Here is a 21,426-nt window from a genome sequence, read left to right as displayed (position 1 = left end):
CTGACATTTACTGACTGCCCCTTTCTCCCTTTCCTGTTTCCTCCAGAGTACCTGGGTGCATGATGCTTTGGGTTACTTTCATCTGAAATAGCAGTTAATCCTCACAGCCTCACCTCTACCCTGCTTCACCTTGAGTGGCCTGGAACAGTAAGAAGGTCACGAGCTCCCTCTGCTGAAGCCCACAGAAGGGCCCACCCACTGTGGAAGAGCTGGCTTCATCTCTGAGTATGCTGGGGTCACTCTGGATGTTGGAAGCCTGGGATCAGGACCTGAGGTCTGCTAGTTACATGTCCTTGCCTTTATGCTGCTGTGGGCAGAACAAAATCTAGTTCTTTCCCTTTTCATGCCACTATGTAACACAGTCTCAATCTGGCCCAGAAAGATGAAAAAAGGAATATAATTCACAAAGTAAAATGAGTGATCTTTTTTCTGAAATAACTCCTCTATTTTTACAATGTTGTTTATTCAATATAAAAAATTCAGGGGAGAAGGAAATCATCAGAAAAGTGATTCCTTTCTCTCATATGTTCATAAATGTTGCCAAGGAGTTCTTCCTGGTGTCTAACCTAAATCCTACCCGCTGGGGGTAAACCCAGTTTCTTCTGTCTTATTATCATGGGATTCTGGCACATTTTGAAATTCAGCAGGAAATTTGGCTGCTCAACCAAGAATGGAAGCATCCTCTGTACTAGCCATGTGAGTTTGGACAAGTTATTTAACTTCTCAGTGGTTATAAACCTCTCATCCTGTAAAATGAGGATGATAATGACATTACCTGTTTGATAGGGTTGTTGTGGGGATTAATTAATTTGTAAAACATATTAACAGTGCCAGGTACTATTGTTGTTTTTCTGCTTTTAGGTATCACAATCAGATTGTGTTAGAGGGGTCAGCAGGTTTCCATGCATTTCATTGTTACAACACTCTACCGTGTATTTATTTGTGCAATCACCTGATTAATGTGTGCAACTCTTACTAGCGGGTGAACTCCAAGAAGACAGGGAACTTGCCTGTCTTATTCACCACTGAATCCCCAGAGCCCAGAACAGTGCTTGGCAAGCAATGAATGTATTTAATAAATAAATGAGTTTATTTATTTATTAATATTATAAATAAAGTTATTTATTAAATACATTTTATATATATTAAATATAAAAAGCATAACCCAGTGAGGAAGATGCTCAGAGATGGGGGCCCTGAGCTACACATGGATGGAGAGGAGAATGCCCACTCAAAAAGCTCATGATCTTTTGAGAGCAAATGGATGGAGAATGGCCAGCACCACTGAGAAGAGGAAGCTGATCTAATTTGCTCTACAAAATTGCCTCATTTTATACCCTCCCCTGGAACAGGATGGAAGAACAGATGGGGTAGAACTGGCTCTGACCCTCACGATAAGATAAGGGGATGAGGAAGGCAGATCTTAGAGCTTTGGCAGGACGGCAAGGAGGGCTTTCCTTGCCCTCCAAAGCTCTAGGCCTTTCCTAACTTTTATTAAAACAGAAAGAAGAGGGAACGAGACTTTTCATCTGACGTGGAGGGTTTGTGGCTAAGGCTGGTTTATTTCTGGGTCTACATCAGGAGTTGCAGCCGACTCTACAGTTGTACAGTAGAAAGTAGACAAGATTTGAAAGCGTCGCAAATTTTATTTCTTTTTTTTTTTTAATCTGGCAGACAGCAAGCATTGATGGGTTGCAAATTTTAATGCCTTTAGGTCCCGGGTAGATAAAATTAAGTTACATCAATCATTTTCTAAGTAACTGGAGCATGCTGGGGGCTATGTCTGGACAGAGAATAAATGACCCACCAATAAGTATTCCAATGTCAAACAATTTAAAAATATTAGGAAGCAAACAAATGAGTCTGAGGGCTGAATTTAACCTACAGGTACTGCTTTGCAACCTCTAATAAAGTAACAAGTCTGATGAGGAGCAAGCCTAAGGTCTCTCATTCTCAGGCTCCTCATTTATGAAACCAGGAAAGACAAGCTTCCTTATGGAACTGCTGTTAGAGTAACAGCGAGAGAATCTGTGGAAAAGCACTTTGATCTGTCCAACCTGTACAATGTCACGGCCTAAGACCTTTTGTTTATATTGTTTTATTTGTGCATATTATATTGTTTATAGGATTAAAAATGGCTGTACAGTTGTCACTGGTGGAAAACAACAAAATAAGTCCCCAAACATCCTATGACACATCTTTCCAAGCCAGTGGCTAGAACCATACCTGAGACAGGGAGATGCAGGTGGTGGCACTTCACACTGAGTGCAGCTCAGAGACAGGATTTCATCCTTACAGTCAAGTGCCCTTCTGGAGGGGCCAGAGGCCTACAGAAAAGGTCAGAGAGGTGATTTCAGAGGACTTCAGTGTGGCCAAGCAGGAAACCACACAGTCCCAGCACTATTCACAACCCCCGTCAAAGTAAGAGAAACAGCCCACCAAGTAAAACTCCCAAGTCAAATCTGACTTTACAAAGGCATGATGATTGAGGCACAGCAAGATACCTTTTTTTTTCCCTGTAAGCTGACAAAGAGTAAGAAATTTAAATAACACCCAGTGCCATCAAAGATACCGGTGAAGATGTGTAAATCGGGTATAGCAGCCCAAGTGACCTTGTTAAACTGTAAATCAGATAATGTCCCTCCTATATGCCAGAATTTCCAGTGGTTTCCCATCTCAATTGGAGAAAAAGCCCCTATATTAGTCTACCAGGCCCTTTCCAGCTTTGGTTGTAGTAGCAAAAACTGAAATCTAAATGTCAATAGGAAACTGATTACATAAATGATAATGGCACATCTTTACAATAGTCAATTATATACAGCAGTTAAAAGGAATGAAGGTGATGACCAAGATATATTAATAAATCAATAACAATAAAAGCAAGATGCAGAACAGTATATATAACATTATTGCATTTAGGTAGAAAGTATTATATATGTTATATCATATAGTCTATATAATATGTATATACATACACATATATACATACATACGTAGAGACAATTTTGCAAAGCATATGTAAGAATGTCTATACTTCTGTCACCAATAGATATAGAATAAACAAAAACAAACAACAATGCTGATATTTCACTTCTCCATCCCAGTGGCTAGAATCATACTTGAGGCAGGGAGATATGTATGGTTGCTTCTAGGAAAGCAAATGCTTATTTTTCACTTCATCTATTTTGAAACTTTGAATTTTGCCTGATGCAGTGGTGCACTCCTGTAATCCCAGCACTTTGGGAGGCTGAGAAGGGAGGATTGCTTGAGACTAGGAGTTCAAGACCATCCTGGGCAACATAGCAAGACCCTGTCTCTAGTAAAAGAAGTATTTATAACAAACCCACAGCCAATATCATAATGAATGGGCAAAAACTGGAAGCATTCCCTTTGAAAACCGGCACAACACAAGGATGCCCTCTCTCACCACACCTATTCAACATAGTGTTGGAAGTTCTGGCCAACACTTGCAATCAGGCAAGACAAAGAAATAAAGGGTATTCAATTAGGAAATGAGGAAGTCAAATTGTCCCTGTTTGCAGATGACATGATTGTATATTTAGAAAACCCCATTGTCTCAGCCCAAAATCTCCTTAAGCTGATAAGCAACTTCAGCAAAGTCTCAGGATACAAAATCAATGTACAAAAATCACAAGCATTCCTATTCACCATTAACAGACAAACAGAGCCAAATCATGAGTGAACTCCCGTTCACAATTGCTACAAAGAGAATAAAATACCTAGGAATACAACTTACAAGGGATGTGAAGGACCTCCTCAAGGAGAACTACAAACCACTGCTCAACGAAATAAAAGAGGATACAAACAAATGGAAAAATATTCCATGCTCACGGATAGGAAGAATCAATATCGTGAAAATGGCCATACTGCCCAAAGTAATTTATAGATTCAATGCCATCCCCGTCAAGCTACCAATGACCTTCTTCACAGAATTGGAAAAAACTACTTTAAATTTCATATGGAACCAAAAAAGAGCCCACGTTGCCAAGACAATCAATCCTAAGCAAAAAGAACAAATCTGGAGGCATCATGCCACCTGACTTCAAACTATACTACAAGGCTACAGTAACCAAAACAGCATGGTACTGGTACCAAAACAGATATATAGACCAACGGAACAGAACAGAGGCCTCAGAAATAACACCACACATCTACAACCATCTGATCTTTGACAAACCTGAAAAACAAGAAATGGGGAAAGGATTCCCTATTTAATAAATGGTGCTGTGGAAACTGGCTAGCCACACGTAGAAAGCTGAAACTGGATCCCTTCCTTACACCTTATACAAAAATTAATTCAAGATGGATTAAAGACTTAAATATTAGACCTAAAACCATAAAAACCCTAGAAGAAAACCTAGGCAATACCATTCAGGACATAGGTATGGCCAAGGACTTCATGACTAAAACACCAAGAGCAATGGCAACAAAAGCCAAAATAGACAAATGGGATCTAATTAAACTAAAGAGCTTCTGCACAGCAAAAGAAACTACCATCAGAATGAAAAGGCAACCTATAGAATGGGAGAAAATTTTTGCAATCTACCCATCTGACAAAGGGCTAATATCCAGAATCTACAAAGAACTCAAACAAATTTACAAGAAAAAAACAACCCCATCAAAAACTGGGCAAAGGATATGAATAGACACTTCTCAAAAGAAGACATCTATGCAGCCAAGAGGCACATGAAAAAATGCTCATCATCACTGGTCATCAGAGAAATGCAAATCAAAACCACAATGAGATACCATCTCATGCCAGTTAGAATGGCGATCATTAAAAAGTCAGGAAACAACAGATGCTGGAGAGGATGTGGAGAAATAGGAATGCTTTTACACTGTTGGTGGGAGTGCAAATTAGTTCAACCATTGTGGAAGACAGTGTGGTGATTCCTCAAGGATCTAGAAGTAGAAATACCATTTGACCCAGCAATTCCATTACTGGGTATATACCCAAAGGATTATAAATCATGCTACTATAAAGACACATGTGCACATATGTTTATTGTGGCACTATTCACAATAGCAAAGACTTGGAACCAACCCAAATGTCCATCAATGATAGACTGGATTAAGAAAATGTGGCACATATACACCATGGAATACTATGCAGCCATAAAAAAGGATGAGTTTATGTCCTTTGCAGGGACATAGATGAAGCTGGAAACCATGATTCTCAGCAAACTATCTCAAGGACAGAAAACCAAACACTGCATGTTCTCACCGATAGGTGGGAATTGAACAATGAGATTACGTGGACACAGGGCAGGGAACATCACACACTGGGGCCTGTCGGGGGGTGGGGGGGTGGGAGAGGGATAGCATTAGGAGAAATAACTAATGTAAATGATGAGTCAATGGGTGCAGCAAACCAACATGGCACATACATACGTATGTATCAAACCTGCATGTTGTGCATATGTACCCTAGAACTTAAAGTATGATTTAAAAAAATTAAAATTAACTTTGAATTTTTATCCATAGACACAAATTATTATTTTTTTTGAGACAGGGTCTTGCTGTGTTGCCCAGGCTGGAGTGCAGTGGCATGATGTTGGTTCACTGCAACCTCCACCTCCCGGATTCAGGCGATTCTCATGCCTCAGCCTTCCAAGCAGCTGACTACAGGTGCCCGCCATGACAGCCGGCTAATTTTTGTATTTTTAGTAGAGACAGGGTTACACTATGTTGGTCAGGCTTGCCTCGAACACCTGACCTCAAGTGATCTACCCACCTCGGCCTCCCAAAGTGCTGGAATTACAGGCGTGAGCCACCGTGCCCGGCCTCCCAGCCTCACAAATTACTTTTTATAAGTTTTTAAAAACTAGTTTTATTTGGCTTTATCTTCTTTTTCATTGAAAGATGCCACTAAGGTTTTAAGAGAGTGAGTGGTGAGCCTGGGTCAGGGCCCAGATCATGAGGGGCCTTTAAAAATTTAGACTTCATAGCATTTTGTTTGTTTGTTTGTTTGTTTGTTTGTTTTTAGAGATAAGATCTTGTCCTGGCTGGAGTGCAGTGACACAATCACAGCTCACTGCAGCCTTGAACTGTTGGGCTCAAACAATCCTCCTGCCTCAGCCTCCTGAGTAGCTAGGTTTACAGGTGCACACCACCACACTTGGTTAATTTTAATTTTTGTAGAGACAAGGTCTTTCTATGTTGCCCAGGCTAGTCTCGAACAGCTGGGCTCAAGCGATTCTCCTGCCTCCGCCTCCCGAAGAGCTGAGAGCCACCACTCTAGGCCTTTATAGCACTTTTCAAAGGAAAGAGTGTATGGAAGAAAGAAGTTCCTTTCTACTTTCTTAGAGAAATGTAGTATCTACCAAGTTTTCTCTGCTTTCCTCTTTGACTTTTTTTTTCCAATAAACTCTCTTACTCCCCTCCTATCTTCTTTCCACAAATGCATATCCACCATCACATGCCAGACCCTGGGGGATCCAGTGATGGATAAAGCTCACCCTATTTTCAGAGCAGAGGCAAAGTTAATTGGAATTGGAAATGTGTAAAGCTTTTCTTTGTTCAGTGAGTCTTTTCATTATTTAAAATAGAGAGCAGCTTTGTGGTTTTCTCAAATGCTCTGGAAAAAACTGAAAGAGGATTGAGAGCAATTTTAAAAGGAGGGGGAGCACAGTTTTCCAAATACATTTCGAAGGAAAAGAGGGGGAAACCTGTGGATTAAAAGAGACTTCTGAGATATAGCAACGGATTTCAATATCTGGATCTTACTTGGATCCTGATTCAAATAACCAAAGTGTAAAAAAGTAAAATTTATGATATTTATGACACAACTGAATATTTGAAAGCTGATTCGATATTTGATGATATTAGGGATTTATTGTTAATTATGTTAAATTTGATAATGGTATTGTAATTATATATTTTTAAGTTCTCTTTTAAAGATACATAAGGAAATATTCCCGGATAAAATGTTATGCTATCAGGGATCTGCATCAAAATAATATGTGGGGAGAAGTCGGTAGGGGTGTACATGAAACGAGATGAGGATTGCATTGACAGCAGAAACTGGGTGAAGGGCACACAGGGATTTATTATCCTAATCTCCCTATCTTTGTCTATGTTTGAAAATTTCCATAATAAAATTTTTTTTCAGAAGACAGAAGGGTCATATTTATGATTGACTTCTGCTTTGGTGAAAATAGTGAAATAGGGAGGAGGTAATGATGAGAGGAAGGGGCTGGAGCTTGGAAGTATGATTTGGGAGTGAACAGTCTCCAGACTACAGGGGCAGAAAGGGAAATGCAGGGCAAAGGACATCATGGGCGTATGAGAAGAGCGGGAAGAATGCAAAAGAGAAGTAGGCCCACTGCTCTTCCCCCACCCCTCAGCCTTTTCTTCACTTACTCATTCCCTATCCCTTATCTCTGTAGATGAAAAATCATCTTGGGGCCAAATGTAGTGGCTCATGCCTGTAATCCTGGCACTTTGGGAGGCCAAGGAGGGAGGATCGCTTGAAATCAGGAGTTCAAGACCACTCTGGGCAACATAGTGAGACCCCCATCTCTACAAAAAATTTAAAAATTAGCCAGGCATGGTGGCACATGCCTGTAGTCCCAGCTACGCGGGAGGTTGAGGTTGGGGGGGGATTGCTTAAATTCAGGAAGTCAAGGCTGCAAGAAGCCATGACCATGCCACTGCACTCCAGCCTGGGTGACAAAGACCCTGTCACCACACACACACACACACACACACACACACACACAAAATCACCCTGGGAACTTAACAGCAAAGATTCTCAAGCACGAAGTCATGAAATTTCATTTCCATTTCACTTGGCAAGGTCTGGGAATCTGCATTTTCAACACGTGCTCTGGGAGATTGAGATATCTAGACTTTCCTTTGAGCTCCCCAGTACCTAGCCCCTGTGAGAGCCATGGTTTTTCTGTCATAAACCTTTCCTCTGTCAGACTGGGGATCAAACACTGCCTTTCAAAGCCTTTGGGACAGCAGTCCACTGTTTCAAGGCAGGAAAAAATAAAGGGAATGAGAGATTATGCAAAGGAAACTATTTATTGATTTCCTTTAATGTGTGTGTGGAAACACGCAAATGCTGAGGGTCGCTTGAGTGGGGAAAAGAAATTCATCAGCCAGTGATGGCTTGAAAGACACCTCCTTTAAAACCTTCTAACCTTTGTGCTGATGTTCTCTGATGTTATAGTCACCGAACAACCTTCTGATTTGTAATGGGATTCCACTAAGGAGGAAAAACAAACAAACAAACTAGTTGCCCTAAGTAACACAGTCCTCCTGGTAGCTGTGCCTTTTATCATCAATTTAATATATTGATTTTTTGCTTTCCAAGTCTCCCAAAAGCCTGTTATTCAGAAGAACTAGGTCACAAGATTTGATCATCCATCAGCGAACTAACTTAAGCTTTAGGGTTGGGTAAGGTAATGAATCAGACCCTGCAACTGAGCCAGAATTACCACGAGGACAGTAACCCTATGGCTAAGTCGTTGTCACATTAGGGGTAACTAGACACTTGCTTACCCACACATTCTTGGCCACATCCCTCCCAATAGGGCAAGATTAGAAATCATGACTAAGTTATCAGGCTGCAGCCTTACTTACCTGGAGCCCAATGCCTGCTCAAGCATAACTAGGTCTTGACATGGTGAGATCAGCCAGGTTGGGGAAAGAAGTTTTGAAGCAAATAGGGCAGTCTGCAGGGCCCTGGGCCCCAGTGCTGGCAGGGATATTCCCAGGGACAGGAAAAAACTACAAGCAACTGGCCCCACACTCTCCCACATAACAAGCTGTGAGAAGTCAGACAGACTTGTCTGTTCAGTTCAAAGCATCCTCCTTCCTCGTCCCATCTCCTAATCTCGCCCCATCCTATCAGCTAAATGAAAAAGGCAAATGCCTGAGGCCTTCTAGAGGCCTTTCTGTACTCACTTTGTAACCTATGTGGTTCCACATTGTTCTTTGAACCGTAACTACCCAGGAGCCTGCTGGCATCCATCTAAGCCTATCTCTAGCTGGGATTCCCTGGCTCCCTACATGGTTAGAAAGAAAGTCACCTCTTGCCCTCTTAAGGACCTCACTGAGGCACAGACTACAATGGAGACACCAGGTGGCCAGAGTGACAGGCAAGAGCCCATGTTCCTTACAGGGAAATCTGAGCACGCATGCCTTGTCCAGGGTGAGAGGAACGAGGGCCCTCTGCTTCCCTCAAAGAGGGGATAGGGGAAATAAAGTGAGCATTTGGGCTGAGGAGACCAAGAGGCCAAGTCTTGAGGTAAATTGGGCTCAGGTCAGCTAAGAAGGATATACAAAGCATACCTCAGCCAGGAATTACAGTTTTGGGGTTTTTCCCCCCAAGATTCTCGTGCGTTAGCCTCCCAAGTAGCTGGGATTACAGGCACTCGTTACCATGCCCGGCTAATTTTTGTATTTTAGTAGAGAGCGGGGTTTCACCATGTTTCCCAGGCTGGTCTCAAACTCCTGACCTGAAGCGATCCGCCCACCTTGGCCTCCCAAAGTGCTGGGATTACAGGCCTGAACCACCACGCCCGGCCAGGATTTGTAGTTCAGGAATTGCAGTTTAAAAAGAACAGGAAGAGGATTCTGTCAACCGGTTCAGAGGATACGAGAGAGGGGGCTAAAGAGTGACGAGGAAAATAGCAGGAAGGGTTGGGCTCGTGCACCGACGGGGCCCAGGGGAGTGAGGGGACAAAAGTGTGAAGCGGGGACAAAAGTGTGAAGCGGACACAGAGTCACCGGGCCAGGTGAGGCCCATGGGTCAGTGGGGCAGAAGGGGAAGGAAAGAGCCCGAGAATGGGGAGAGATTCAGGGCAATGCAGAGAGACACGGCAGGAAACCCAACCAAGGCTCGAGAGAAGTTGGGGATTTGTGGGAGAAGAGGGGTGGCCGCGGATTGGCCATCGCGAAGAGAGGCCGCGCCCCCTAGCGTCCCTCCGGAATGAGCCAGAACCCTGCCCGGGCGACCCTGAAGCTCTCCAAGGACCGCCCCGCCCAGCGCGGAGTGCAGGCGCCGGATTCCCTTCTGTCGCGCGGCCTTATAGTTCCGGCTGTGGCGCGCGAACGGAAAGTTTATGCCGACGGACTGTGTCCGGCGATGGGCACGGGGTGAGTGGGGAGGCCGAGGGCCCGGGACTGCCTTTCGTTGCATGTTGGGGTTACAGGTGAAGGGGTTATGGGTGAAGAACAACCCAGGGCCAGCGCTTGGCCTTCCCGCCACCGTGGCGGCCGCCCCGCGCCGTCTGTGAGGCGCCAGTTCCGGGGCGCTGCTCCCGGCCTCCCCTCGCTCTGAGGCTCGGGGTCCCCAGCTCCGCGTAAACTGCACGATTTCGCCCTCTGCTCAGCTCCCCTCTGCCCCCTCTTTCCAAGAGAGACTTCCAGATCCCACATTTTCTTGACTGATTTTTAAGGTAAAAATACATCTCCCAGATGCGATTTTCAGTCTGGACTTTTAGAGATGAAATTGTATCTGAGAACTGGGGAGGGACTCCCGGAGGCTGACGGGAAAGCCAAAGAGCAGGTGAGGCACTAGAAATTCAGGTAGAATCCTGCTTTGAGAGCGAGACTGCTGAGAATCAGTTCTTTATGAATGAGCTAATTATCACCTTCAGGGAAGAATTATAAACGTCTAGCTGATGGACATTTGGTATTCAAGGCCAAATAGGTGGCTAGGGCCTATTTCTCAGACTGTTCCTGAGAAAGAAGAGCCCTAGTTGTTTGAACAGTACACGTGGGAAGGGGGTGGGGGTGGGAGACTTGGGGGCTCAGAATCCACCCAAGTGAGGAATACATAATGTTGTTCTCACAAAATTGCTAGACTGTGGTGGGCAGGGATTCCCCCCCACCCCAGACGGAGTCTCGCTCTGTCGCCCAGGCTGAAGAGCAGTGGCGCGATCTCGGCTCACTGCAACCTCTGCCTCCTGGGTTCAAGCAATTCTCCTATCTCAGCCTCCCAAGTAACTAGAACCACAGGCGCACGCCACCACATCTGGCTAATTTTTGTATTTTTAGTAGAGATGGGGTTTCACCATGTTGGTCAGACTGGTCTCGAACTCCTGACCTCAGGTGATCTGCCCGCCTCAGCCTCCCAAAGTGCTGGGATTAAAGGCGTGCCTGGCCTTTTTTTTTTTTTTTTTAATCAGGCCTATACTGCTTGAGTGAACTATCCTTCAGGAACTTTCAGTTCCCTCCTTTACTCCAACCTGAGTACTAAATTGATCTCCCACGACTTTGTAACTGTTAATGAGGTGCATTTGGGAGTCGACACAAATGCATCACTTGGGAGAAAGAGCCAGCTCCAGAGGTGTCTTCAGAGAAGGCAAGACTGCCAGCTGTCATCACTGTCAACAGCAGATTTCACGGGCTGAAAGTGCTTTTTTGTATTTGATCTAAGTCTGTGTAAACTGTTTCCTCCCATTCTCCTAAGAGGTGAGGGCAGTACTCCTCATGATCCTCAACTTGTAAAAAGGCCTCCCTGCATGAATGGGACTACCACAGGAGCTGGGCAGAGGTGAGGGAGTCCCCCATATGTCTGCTTGAATGAGGAGAAGAGGAAATGTGTTTCTGGTGTCCAGAGTTAACATTTATAATGTATTTTGCTAAATAATATATGGTATATCTGGTGATTTAGGGGTAGTTCATTAGTTGTTATCAAATTGTTGGGCACCTACTATGTGCCAGTTACTGTGATAAGTTTTGAGGAGACATCATGGGCAAAATGTGGCATGGTCCCTGCCCTTAGTGAGCGTATGTTATGGTCTAATATAGTGTAGTTGAACCAATATTGTGCAGGACCTCACTTTTTTTTTTTTAGTCGGGCCTATACTGCTTGAGTGAACCATCCTTCAGGAACTTTCAGTTTCTTCTTTTACGCCTATGCTTACAACCTGAGTTGTAAACATTGTTTCCATGAACCAGTGTATTCTGAGTTCGAAACAGCCTACTTACAAATGGAATTTTGGCCGGGCGCGGTGGCTCACGCCTGTAATCCCAGCACTTTGGGAGGCAGAGGCAGGTGGATCACGAGGTCAGAAGTTCGAGACCAGCCTGGCTAATGTCGAGGTCAGAAATTCGAGACCAGCCTGGCCAATGTGGTGAAACCCCGTCTCTACTAAAAATACAAAAATTAGCCGAGTGTGGTGACACGCACCTGTAGTCCCGGCTACTCGGGAGGCTGAGGCAGGTGGAAGGCTGGAGTGCAGTGGCACGATCTCGGCTCACTACAACTTCCACCTCCTGTGTTCAAGCGATTTTCGTGCCTCAGCCTCCCAAGTAGCCACCATGCCTGGCTGATTTTTGTATTTTTAGTAGAGACAGGGTTTCACCATATTGGCCAGGCTGGTCTCGAACTCCTGACCTCAAGAGATCCGCCCACCTGGGCCTCTCAAAGTGTTGGGATTACAGGCATGAGCCACTGTGCCCGACCTTACATATTCTTTAATTTTGTTCTTTTCCTTCACAGTTGAAGCACCATTGGCCAGTTTATGTACAATGAATACTACTGAGGCTGACAGTTTATTACTTTTGTTATGTGTAGTGATTTCCAATTTGTCTAATTTGGTTTATGACTTTACTAATCCTTTCATTTTTATATTTGGCATTCATTTTACTAAAACAAGAGCACCAACCAACAAAATAATTAAACACATGCAGTAATACTGCAAAAAGGTTGTGACAGTGCCAAAAAACAATGGTTGTTTGTCAAATAGCACCACCATATGACAACTAGAAATGTTCTTCAGTAAATTAAGTGTTAGGAGATGTAGGAGTTTATTAAGTTGCATAAAAGTCGAATGTGTGAAAGTTAAGGGCTACCTGAATTTAGCAGGGCTTTTTTTTTTTCCAGTAGATATATTTAGATGGTCTTTGATTTATGGTCACTTAATGGGTGATTCTAAGAGTGGTCCTTACAATGAACTAAGCTGCTCACTTCCCTCTCACTGAGTTCTCTACAGATTATTCCTCACCTCAACTTAAATAGTGTTTGCCTCTGCTAATTTCTGAGAAGTTAGTTAAAGTTACGGTGAAAAATATTCTTTTCTCTCCATGACATGTAAGACCTTATTTATTTTCTGCAGCATTTCTCCGTTTATAGCTGTCTGTTTGCATTCTGATTGGGAACACTGGGATCATTTTCATCATGCCGACAGTGGTGGTAATGGATGTATCCCTTTCCATGACCCGACCTGTGTCTATTGAGGGGTCCGAGGAATACCAGCGTAAGCACCTAGCAGCCCATGGTTTAACGATGCTGTTTGAGCACATGGCCACAAATTACAAGCTTGAATTTACAGCACTTGTGGTTTTTTCATCACTTTGGGAGTTGATGGTCCCCTTCACGAGAGATTATAATACCCTACAGGTACAAAATGTAGTAAGTTATTGTATGTACAGGGCCTAAATTTATTGGGAGGAAAACAGTGTTATAATGCATTGAACATTTAGAACTTTGGCATTATTTAATAAGTCTATGAGTACTTAATATGTGTAACTAAACAACAAGAATTCACAACCAGTAGGTCTTATGCCTACTGTTTCTTCGGTACAGCTATGAGTTACAGCTGTGAGTTGTTCCCTTATTTTCCTCTCTTGGTTTTCTGGAATTCTCTGTGGAAAAGTGAGCATCTCAGGATGTAGTGTTCCATTCCCTAAAATTTAGGATCTTTAGGCTCAACACTTAATTTTTTTCTACTCTCCCATAAAACTTGAGGAAATGAAAAAATAGCCCTTTCTTATTCTAGAGTAATTCAAAATGATATTTCCTTTCCAACAAATAGCTTTGATTTTGATACCAATAAATTATAATTTTTAAATCTCAGTTGGTAGATATTATCTTTCAAAGGTGTTTTCTGTGTTATGTCAGAATTTACTTTCTGACAACATCTCTAAATCATAATATTCATAATATTTCCAGCAGTGCCTAACACAGTGTCTTACCCATAGTGAGCAGTCAAGAAGTGTTTGTGGGCCAGGTGTGGTGGCTCACGCCTGTAATCCCAGCACTTTGGGAAGCCAAGGCGAGAGGATCACTTGAGCCCAGGAGTTTGAGACAAGCCTGGACAATATGGCAAGATCCCATCTCTATTTTTAATAAAAAGAAGGAAAAAAAAAAAGAAGAAGCGTTTGTGGAATTAAACTGAACAGTTTTAACAATTGTTAGGTGGTTTAGAAATACAAGATCAATAGAGTTTGAATTTTTTAATATAAGTAACAAAATTTTGTTAAATAATTCCTTTTATTATCTCAGATTTTTTAAGTGACTTAAAAGCTTTTTTTAAAAAATTAGTGACTTAAAAACTTTTTTTAAATTTCTTTTCCTGTAAAAGGATATTAAACTTTTGGTATATATGCTGACTTTCTTACAGGTGAATAAACTAAGGATTTCTGATGTTCTGCAGTTCTGAAATTTAGAGAATTGCTATATAAGGAGTGAGACGTAATGTTTTAGACCAGGAGCCCTGAAGTCAGACTGCATACTTACAAATCCAGGTTCTGCCACCTTAGTCATGAGACCTGGGAAAGTTATTTAATCTTTCTATACCTTAATTACTTCATTTAAAGATAGGGTTAATAATCTATACCTTATAGTTTTATTGTGATAGCTAAATGCATAAAAGTGCCTAGGATGGTGTTTAGAACATAGTTAATATTCAATAGATTTTGTTATTATTTTTGTGATGTGTTTAAAAGTTCCTTTTAATTTTTTCCTTCAAAGTCCACTTAACAAAAATGTAAACTTGGTGGACTGTTCACTCTTACCTGATAAGAGGATAGAATAAATGGAATTCTTTTAACTATCTTTAATAGTTGAAGAAGTCTGTTCTAGCATTTTTCTTTAAGAAGCTATGCTTTGGTGCTCTCAGATACATCAGTGTCCCCTGTGTAACATTCATACTTTGAACAATTTATGTTGTTTTCTAATAACTAATTAAAACTAAAGAGTAACTAGCAATTTTATCTTTTATTCAATAAGGAAGCACTAAGTAATATGGATGATTATGACAAAACCTGCTTGGAGTCTGCATTAGTTGGTGTTTGCAATATCGTTCAGCAAGAATGGGGTGGTGCAATTCCTTGCCAGGTAATGATCAATTCTTTTTCATTGCCCTAAGTTAACAACATTAACCACTGAGGTGCTTCGATTTTCTTCAGGCTCTGACACAGCATGCATTGTAATTTCTACAAACTACATTTTACACAATTGGTGTCTTCTTAAGTGAAGGTACTAAATCAACACTAATGTGTTCAGAAAGCAGCAAAGTTATGCCTTAAGGAAAGCATCCTCCTAGTAAATTGACTTATTGCAAACTAGTACTGTTATATAAAACACAAAGGGCTCACAGTGGAATTTTTGAACTACAATCCCTGGAAGGGGTCATTATAATTTTGAGTGATAAAATTGTAAACATCAGTATAATATAGCCTGTCTTCATTATCTCAATGCAATTATTCAGCAGACTTTTTTTTTTTTTTTTTTTTTGGAGACAGGGTCTCACTTTGTTGCCCAGGCTGGAGTGCAGTGGAGCTATTATGGCTCACTGTAGCTTCAACCACCGAGGCTCAGGTGATTCTCCCACTTCGGCCTCCTGAGTAGCTGAGACTACAGGCAAATGCCACCATACCTGGCTAATTTTTTACATTTTTTGTAGAGACCAGGTTTTGCCATATTGCCCAGGCTGGTCTCAAACTCCTGGCTCAGGCGATCCGCCCACCTCGTCTCCCAAAGTGTTGGGATTACAGGGGTGAGCCACTGCGCCCCGCTTTATTCAGCAAACTTAACCATCTCAACTGAGTTGTCTAAAAAGTGAGGAGTATAAAACATAAAATCTAGCCAGGCGCGGTGGCTCATGCCTATAATCCCAGCAGTTTGGGAGGCTGAGGTGGACGGATCACCAGGTCAAGAGATCGAGACCATCCTGGCCAACATGGTGAAACCCCCATCTCTACTAAAAATACAAAAATTAGCTGGGTGTGGTGGTGTGCACCTGTAGTCCCAGCTACTCTGGAGGCTGAGGCAGGAGAATCACTTGAACCTGGGAGGCAGAGGTTGCAGTCAGCCGAGATTGCGCCGCTGCACTCCAGCCTAGCGACAGAGCGAGACTCTGTGGCAAAAACAAACAAACAAACATAAAATCTGTTGCTCTTTACTTAGACTCCACAGTAGGCCACATTAGTATCAAATCAGAGCAGAGTAGTAGCAGAAAAAGATAACTGGAAATTTGTTCTATACAGATACTTTTGAAAAGTAGTAGCATATTTTGAAGGAAAAAGCAGAAACATTGCTAAAAGAAAAATCATAATAGTCTACAACAGGAGTCCGCAAGTTTTTTTGTATTTTAGGCTTTGTAGGTGTCTGTGGCAACTACTCAGCTCTGCTGTTATAGCATGAAAGCAGCCATAGATAATAAGTAAATGAATGGGTAGGGCTGTGTTTAAATAAAACTTTATTTACAAAAACAGACAGTGGGCCAAATTTAGCCTGTGGGCCATGGTTTGCTGGACCCTGGTGTGTGACTTTTCATTATGGGGTCAAACACAGGATTCCTCAGTAGTGTCAGTAGCATCACTAGTATTTATTTATTAATAAAAAAAAAAAGATTGTAGCTAGGCATGATGGCTCACACCTATAATCCCTGCACTTTGTGAGGCCAAGGTGGGAGGATAACTTGAGCCCAGGAGTTCAAGACCAGCCTGGACCACATAGTGAGGCCCTGTCTTAAAAAAAATAAGATTGTAGTTGCCTGGGAGTCAGGGAAAGGTATGAATTGACTCAAAAGAAGCAGGAGGGAATCTGGGACGTGTTGGAACTATTCTTTATCTTGTTCGTGGGGGTGGTTACACGACTGAATACAATTGTCAAAACTCATAGAACTGTATACTAAAAAGGGTGATTTTACTGCATGTAAGTTATATCTCAATAAACTCACCTTTAGAAAACAACAAAAACATTTTTTCTTGTGAAAACCTCCCTGTTTTATAGAATATAGTGGATACTTGCTGAAGAAATCAATAGATGCCTTTTCATCAATTTCTTTTCTGAAATAAAGCTTTTTATGGCATCTCAGCTTATAGGCATTACTTATTTTGGTAAATCCATGCATATAGGTTGTCTTATTTCCTAACATTATAGTGAATAAATGAAGTTTTGTTGTCAGTATCTTCTGAACTGAAAGCTAGCAAGTAGCACAGTTTCATTTGCTATTTCTTCTTTGCTTTTAGAGGAGAAATTCAGATTTTAAGAACCAGACCTTGTGCATCATGCAGACTTCTGACTTTTATGATTTTCTTCTTTTGAAAAAAAGGAAGAATCTGAATTTGAGATAACCTGAGGGCAAGGGGCCAAGCCTGAATCTGTCTCTACTAAAAATAAAAAAATTAGCCAGATGTGGTGGCGCATGCCTGTAATCCCAGCTACTCAGGAGGCTGCGGCAGGAGAATCGCTTGAACCGGGGAGACAGAGGTTGCAATGGTCAGCCAAGATTGTGCCATCGCACTCCACCCTGGGCAACAAGAGAGAAACTCCGTCTCAAAAAAAAAAAATAAACATTGTAGTAGAGGTGGTGGTTACTGGTTATTGTTTTTATAATCAGTTACTATAAAACAAACTTGCTTAAATGTGGAATTTTTGGCCAGGCGCGGTGGCTCACGCCTGTAATCCCAACACTTTGGGAGGCTGAGGTGGGCAGATCACCTGAGGTCAGGAGTTAAACACCAGCCTGGCCAACATGGTGAAACCCTGTCTCTACTAAAAATACAAAAATTAGCTAAGTGTGGTGTCGTTGACCTGTAATCCTAGCTACCTGGGAGGCTGAGGTAGGGGAATCACTTGACCTGGGAGGTGGATTTTGTAGTGAGCCGAGAACGTGCCACTGCACTCCAGTCTGGGCAACAGAGCGAGACTCTGTCTTAAAAAAAAAAAAAAAAAGTGGAATTTTTAGCCAAGATTTTGTTTTTTATTTATAATTATTTTTTTGAAACAGAGTCTTGCTCTGTCGCCCAGGCTTGAGTGCAGTGGCGTGATCTCAGCTCACTGCAGCCTCTGCCTCTGGGCTCAAATGATTCTCATGACTCAGCCACCTGATGAGTAGCTGGGACTACAGGAGTGTGCCATCACGCCCTACAGAAGTGCACTACCACACCCAGCTAATTTTTGTATTTTTAGTAGACAAGGTTTTGCCATGTTTGCCAGGCTGGTCTTGAACTCCTGGCCTCAAGTGATCCTCTGGCCTCAGCCTCCCAAAGTGCTGGGATTACAGCTGTCAGCCACCACACCCAGCCTTAACCAAGGTTTTAGACAGCTGTACTGTCTTTATTATTTAGTAAAGTCTGTTTCATTTTGATATTACGTGAAATATTTCATTATCTCATAGCATCTGAAAAAGCCGACGGAGGTAAATCATTGTATAGCAATTCTTGGTACCTAGAAAAGGAAATTGCCTTGTAGTCAATTGACTGTTATGCCAAAAGATGACATCTTCCAGGGGACCTCTATTAAGCATTCTTGGGCTTTATCAGTAAGTGCCAATCTTGATATTTCACACAGTGCCACCACTTAATACTGCCTTAAGGGCTGGGCGTGGTGGCTCACGCCTGTAATCCCAGCACTTTGGGAGGCCGAGGCGGACGGTTCACAAGGTCAGGAGTTTGAGACCATCCTGGCCAATATGGTGAAACCCTGTCTCTACTAAAAATACAGAAATTAGGTGGGCTTTATGGCACACACCTGTAGTTCCAGCTGCTGGGGAGGCTGAGGCAGGAGAATCACTTTAACCTGGGAGGCGGAGGTTGCAGTGAGCTGAGATCACGCCACCGCACTCCAGCCTGGGTGACAGAGTGAGTCTCCTTGTCAAAAAAAAAATACTGCCTTAATGGCCTATTATTATCAAGTTACTGGACTAGGCTAGGGAGAGCAAAAATAATCCTCTCCTGGGATGCATGGGAAGTCTGTCCCCCACAGGATCATTCTGAAGCAATGAAGAAAAGGAAAATGATTTTGCAATTACTATCCATTGTTGGTATATTTTGTTGGTTTTTTCACATTACAGGTTAAGAATGCATTTTAAAGATTTTATATATTTCTGGTTAAATAGCCTTTATAAATACATATTCTAACTAGGTGTCATTTTAGTTGACCAGGCGTAGAGTTTGTCATCTTTGAAAATAAAGTGGCAAAGTTCAGACTACTGTGCTAGTACTTCCTAGGAGCACATGTGAAATGAATCTTCATTCCGTATTTGACATTGTTATGTTAGGTACCAACTCCTTATCTAAGAGTTGGGGTTCTAGTTTTAATACAATTAAGTAAGAATTGGTTGTGAATGTTTTTGTCCTTTTTTAAGTGTTCAGAGGCAAGCTTTTAAAAAATATTTTATTAGATGAAATAGAGTAAAACGCATTGATCTTAAGTATACAGTTCACTGAGTTTTGACAAATGTATACACCTATATAACCACTACTACAATTAAGATATAGTATTCTTTATCCTATAATGTGGAGTGGGGTTCTAGCACCTCACAAAATTTTCTCATGCCTTTTTTTGTTTTTTTTTTTTGCGGGGCCAGGTTGAGGGTTTATTTTGTTTTTCCAAACAGGGTCTCACTTTGTTACCCAGGCTGGACTGCAGTGGCATACTCACTGTAGCCTCGACTTCCCAGGCTCAAGTGATCCTCCCACCTCAGCCTCCCAAGTAGCTGGGCCTGCAGGCACGCACCACCATGCCCAGTTAATTTTTGTATTTTTTGTAGAGGCAGGGTTTCACCATGTTGCCTAGGCTGGTCTTGAACCCCTGGCCTCTAGTGATCTGCCTGCCTTGGCCTCCCAAAGTGCTGGGATTACAGGTGTGAGCCACCATGTCAGGCCTGTTTTTTTGTTTTGTTTTGTTTTGTTTTAAAAAGACAGAGTCTCTCTGTTGCCTAGGCTGGAGTACAGTGATGTGACCACGGCTCACTGCAGCCTTGACCTCCCAGGCTCAAGTGATCCTCCCACCTCAGCCTCCCAACGTGCTGGGACCACAGGTGCATGCCACCACTCCTGGCTAATTTTTTTTTTCTAAGTTTTTTTAGAGATGGGGTCTCCTTATGTTGCCCAGGCTGGTCTCAAACTCCTAGGCTTAAGCAGTCCTCCTGCCTTGGCCTCCCAAAGCACTGGGATTACAGGCTTGAGCCACCATAGCCAGCCCTGGTGCCCCTTTCTAGCAGTGAAAACACTGCTAAATGGGACTGCTTTAAATATGTAATTTAATATACAACCTCCTCTCTCTCTTTTTACAAACAGGTTGTCCTGGTGACGGACGGCTGTCTTGGCATTGGTAGAGGGTCACTGCGACATTCCCTAGCCACTCAAAATCAACGAAGTGAGAGCAACAGGTTTCCACTACCTTTTCCTTTCCCATCTAAGTTATATATCATGTGCATGGCGAATTTGGAGGAGGTAATACCTTTTGCTAAGTTTTTAGTTTGATTAGGCATATTTTACAGCTTAGTTTATTTTTCAGTATATACCACTAGTGCTATATTGTATATACTGTAGCATTGAACTCCATTGGTTTCAGCTGAGGCTGGTATTTTATTTGAAAATATTCTGGGTCTCAAATGTTCTTTGAAATTTCAGAGTGTTGCCCCATCTGGGGAACATAGCTGGAGTTGTTATCCATCCTGCTGATGGGTGCATAAAGGGTCAAGGTGTTCTTTTTGGTGTTGTTCATTTCCCTTATATAGAATTCTTATGTCCATTCCACCAGAAATGTTCACAGGAGTGTGCTTTGACTTTGACAGAAGAGTAAAGTAACATTATTCTGATACACGTTTTATTAAACACTTAAATTCTTGGTTTTCCCATTCATTTGGGAAGGTGATTTAACCTTTTTTCCCCTCAGTTTTTCTCTCTGTAAAATGTAGATAATGATGGTTCTCACCAAAAGACGTTAGAAACACTTTGGAGGGAAGATACTGTGTAAATACTGTGGTCACCTCTGAGAATCTTTGCAAAACTACTCCTGAATGAAATAGCTCTACCTGTGTTATTTTACGTAACATTCCTCTTTGGTAACCTTGAGTCAAAATTGTTGTAGTTATCTTCTTCTCACATTGGCTATTAAAAAAATCATCTGGTATTTATTGCCTATGTTATCGTAATGGCTTTGACCTTGGTGAGCTGAGAATAATCTGGCATTTTGTGCCAGCCACTTTAAGGGTCATCTGTTTTGCTTTATAGCTCCAGAGCACCGATTCCTTGGAATGCCTTGAACGTCTCATAGATTTAAACAATGGTGAAGGGCAGATTTTTACTATTGATGGCCCCCTGTGCTTGAAGAATGTACAGTCTATGTTTGGGTGAGTATATGCTTAGAGCTCTTTTGCCTTCTTTACAATCCAGTATTATAATTTGACATCCAGGAAGACTATCTGT

The 21,426-nt window shown here is 42.2% G+C and overlaps 2 protein-coding genes across 13 annotated transcripts in view; one reads left to right on the top strand and one right to left on the bottom strand.

The window, feature by feature from the left end:
* Positions 1–9,869, bottom strand: part of SLC24A1 (solute carrier family 24 member 1) — a 44,708-nt gene extending 34,839 nt beyond the window's left edge. The window contains exons 1-2 of one of the 4 annotated variants that reach the window (XM_008953314.4): positions 8,611–9,869; positions 2,227–2,327 (exon numbers count right to left, since the gene is read on the bottom strand). The gene's annotated coding sequence lies outside the window, so the exon portion shown is untranslated. The remainder of the gene's footprint in view (positions 1–2,226; positions 2,328–8,610) is intronic. The other 3 variants (XM_008953313.4, XM_063596732.1, XM_063596733.1) reach the window with 3 other exon arrangements.
* INTS14 (integrator complex subunit 14) overlaps positions 9,817–21,426 on the top strand; it is a 31,649-nt gene continuing 20,039 nt past the window's right edge. For 2 of the 9 annotated variants that reach the window (XR_010109944.1, XM_063596737.1), the window contains exons 1-5: positions 9,817–10,128; positions 13,115–13,381; positions 14,993–15,100; positions 20,293–20,448; positions 21,232–21,350. Coding sequence is in view for 8 of the 9 variants with exons in the window: in XM_063596737.1 (XP_063452807.1) it covers positions 9,817–10,128; positions 13,115–13,381; positions 14,993–15,100; positions 20,293–20,448; positions 21,232–21,350 (962 nt within the window). In the remaining variant the exon portion in view is untranslated. Of the gene's footprint in view, positions 10,541–13,097; positions 13,382–14,992; positions 15,101–20,292; positions 20,449–21,231; positions 21,351–21,426 lie in introns of those variants that run through there. The other 7 variants (XM_063596736.1, XM_003827979.4, XM_055099038.2 and 4 more) reach the window with 7 other exon arrangements.

The sequence above is a fragment of the Pan paniscus genome, chromosome 16 (assembly GCF_029289425.2).
Source record: "Pan paniscus chromosome 16, NHGRI_mPanPan1-v2.0_pri, whole genome shotgun sequence".
Taxonomy (NCBI): domain Eukaryota; kingdom Metazoa; phylum Chordata; class Mammalia; order Primates; family Hominidae; genus Pan; species Pan paniscus.
This window is presented reverse-complemented; position numbering and strand designations above follow the sequence as displayed.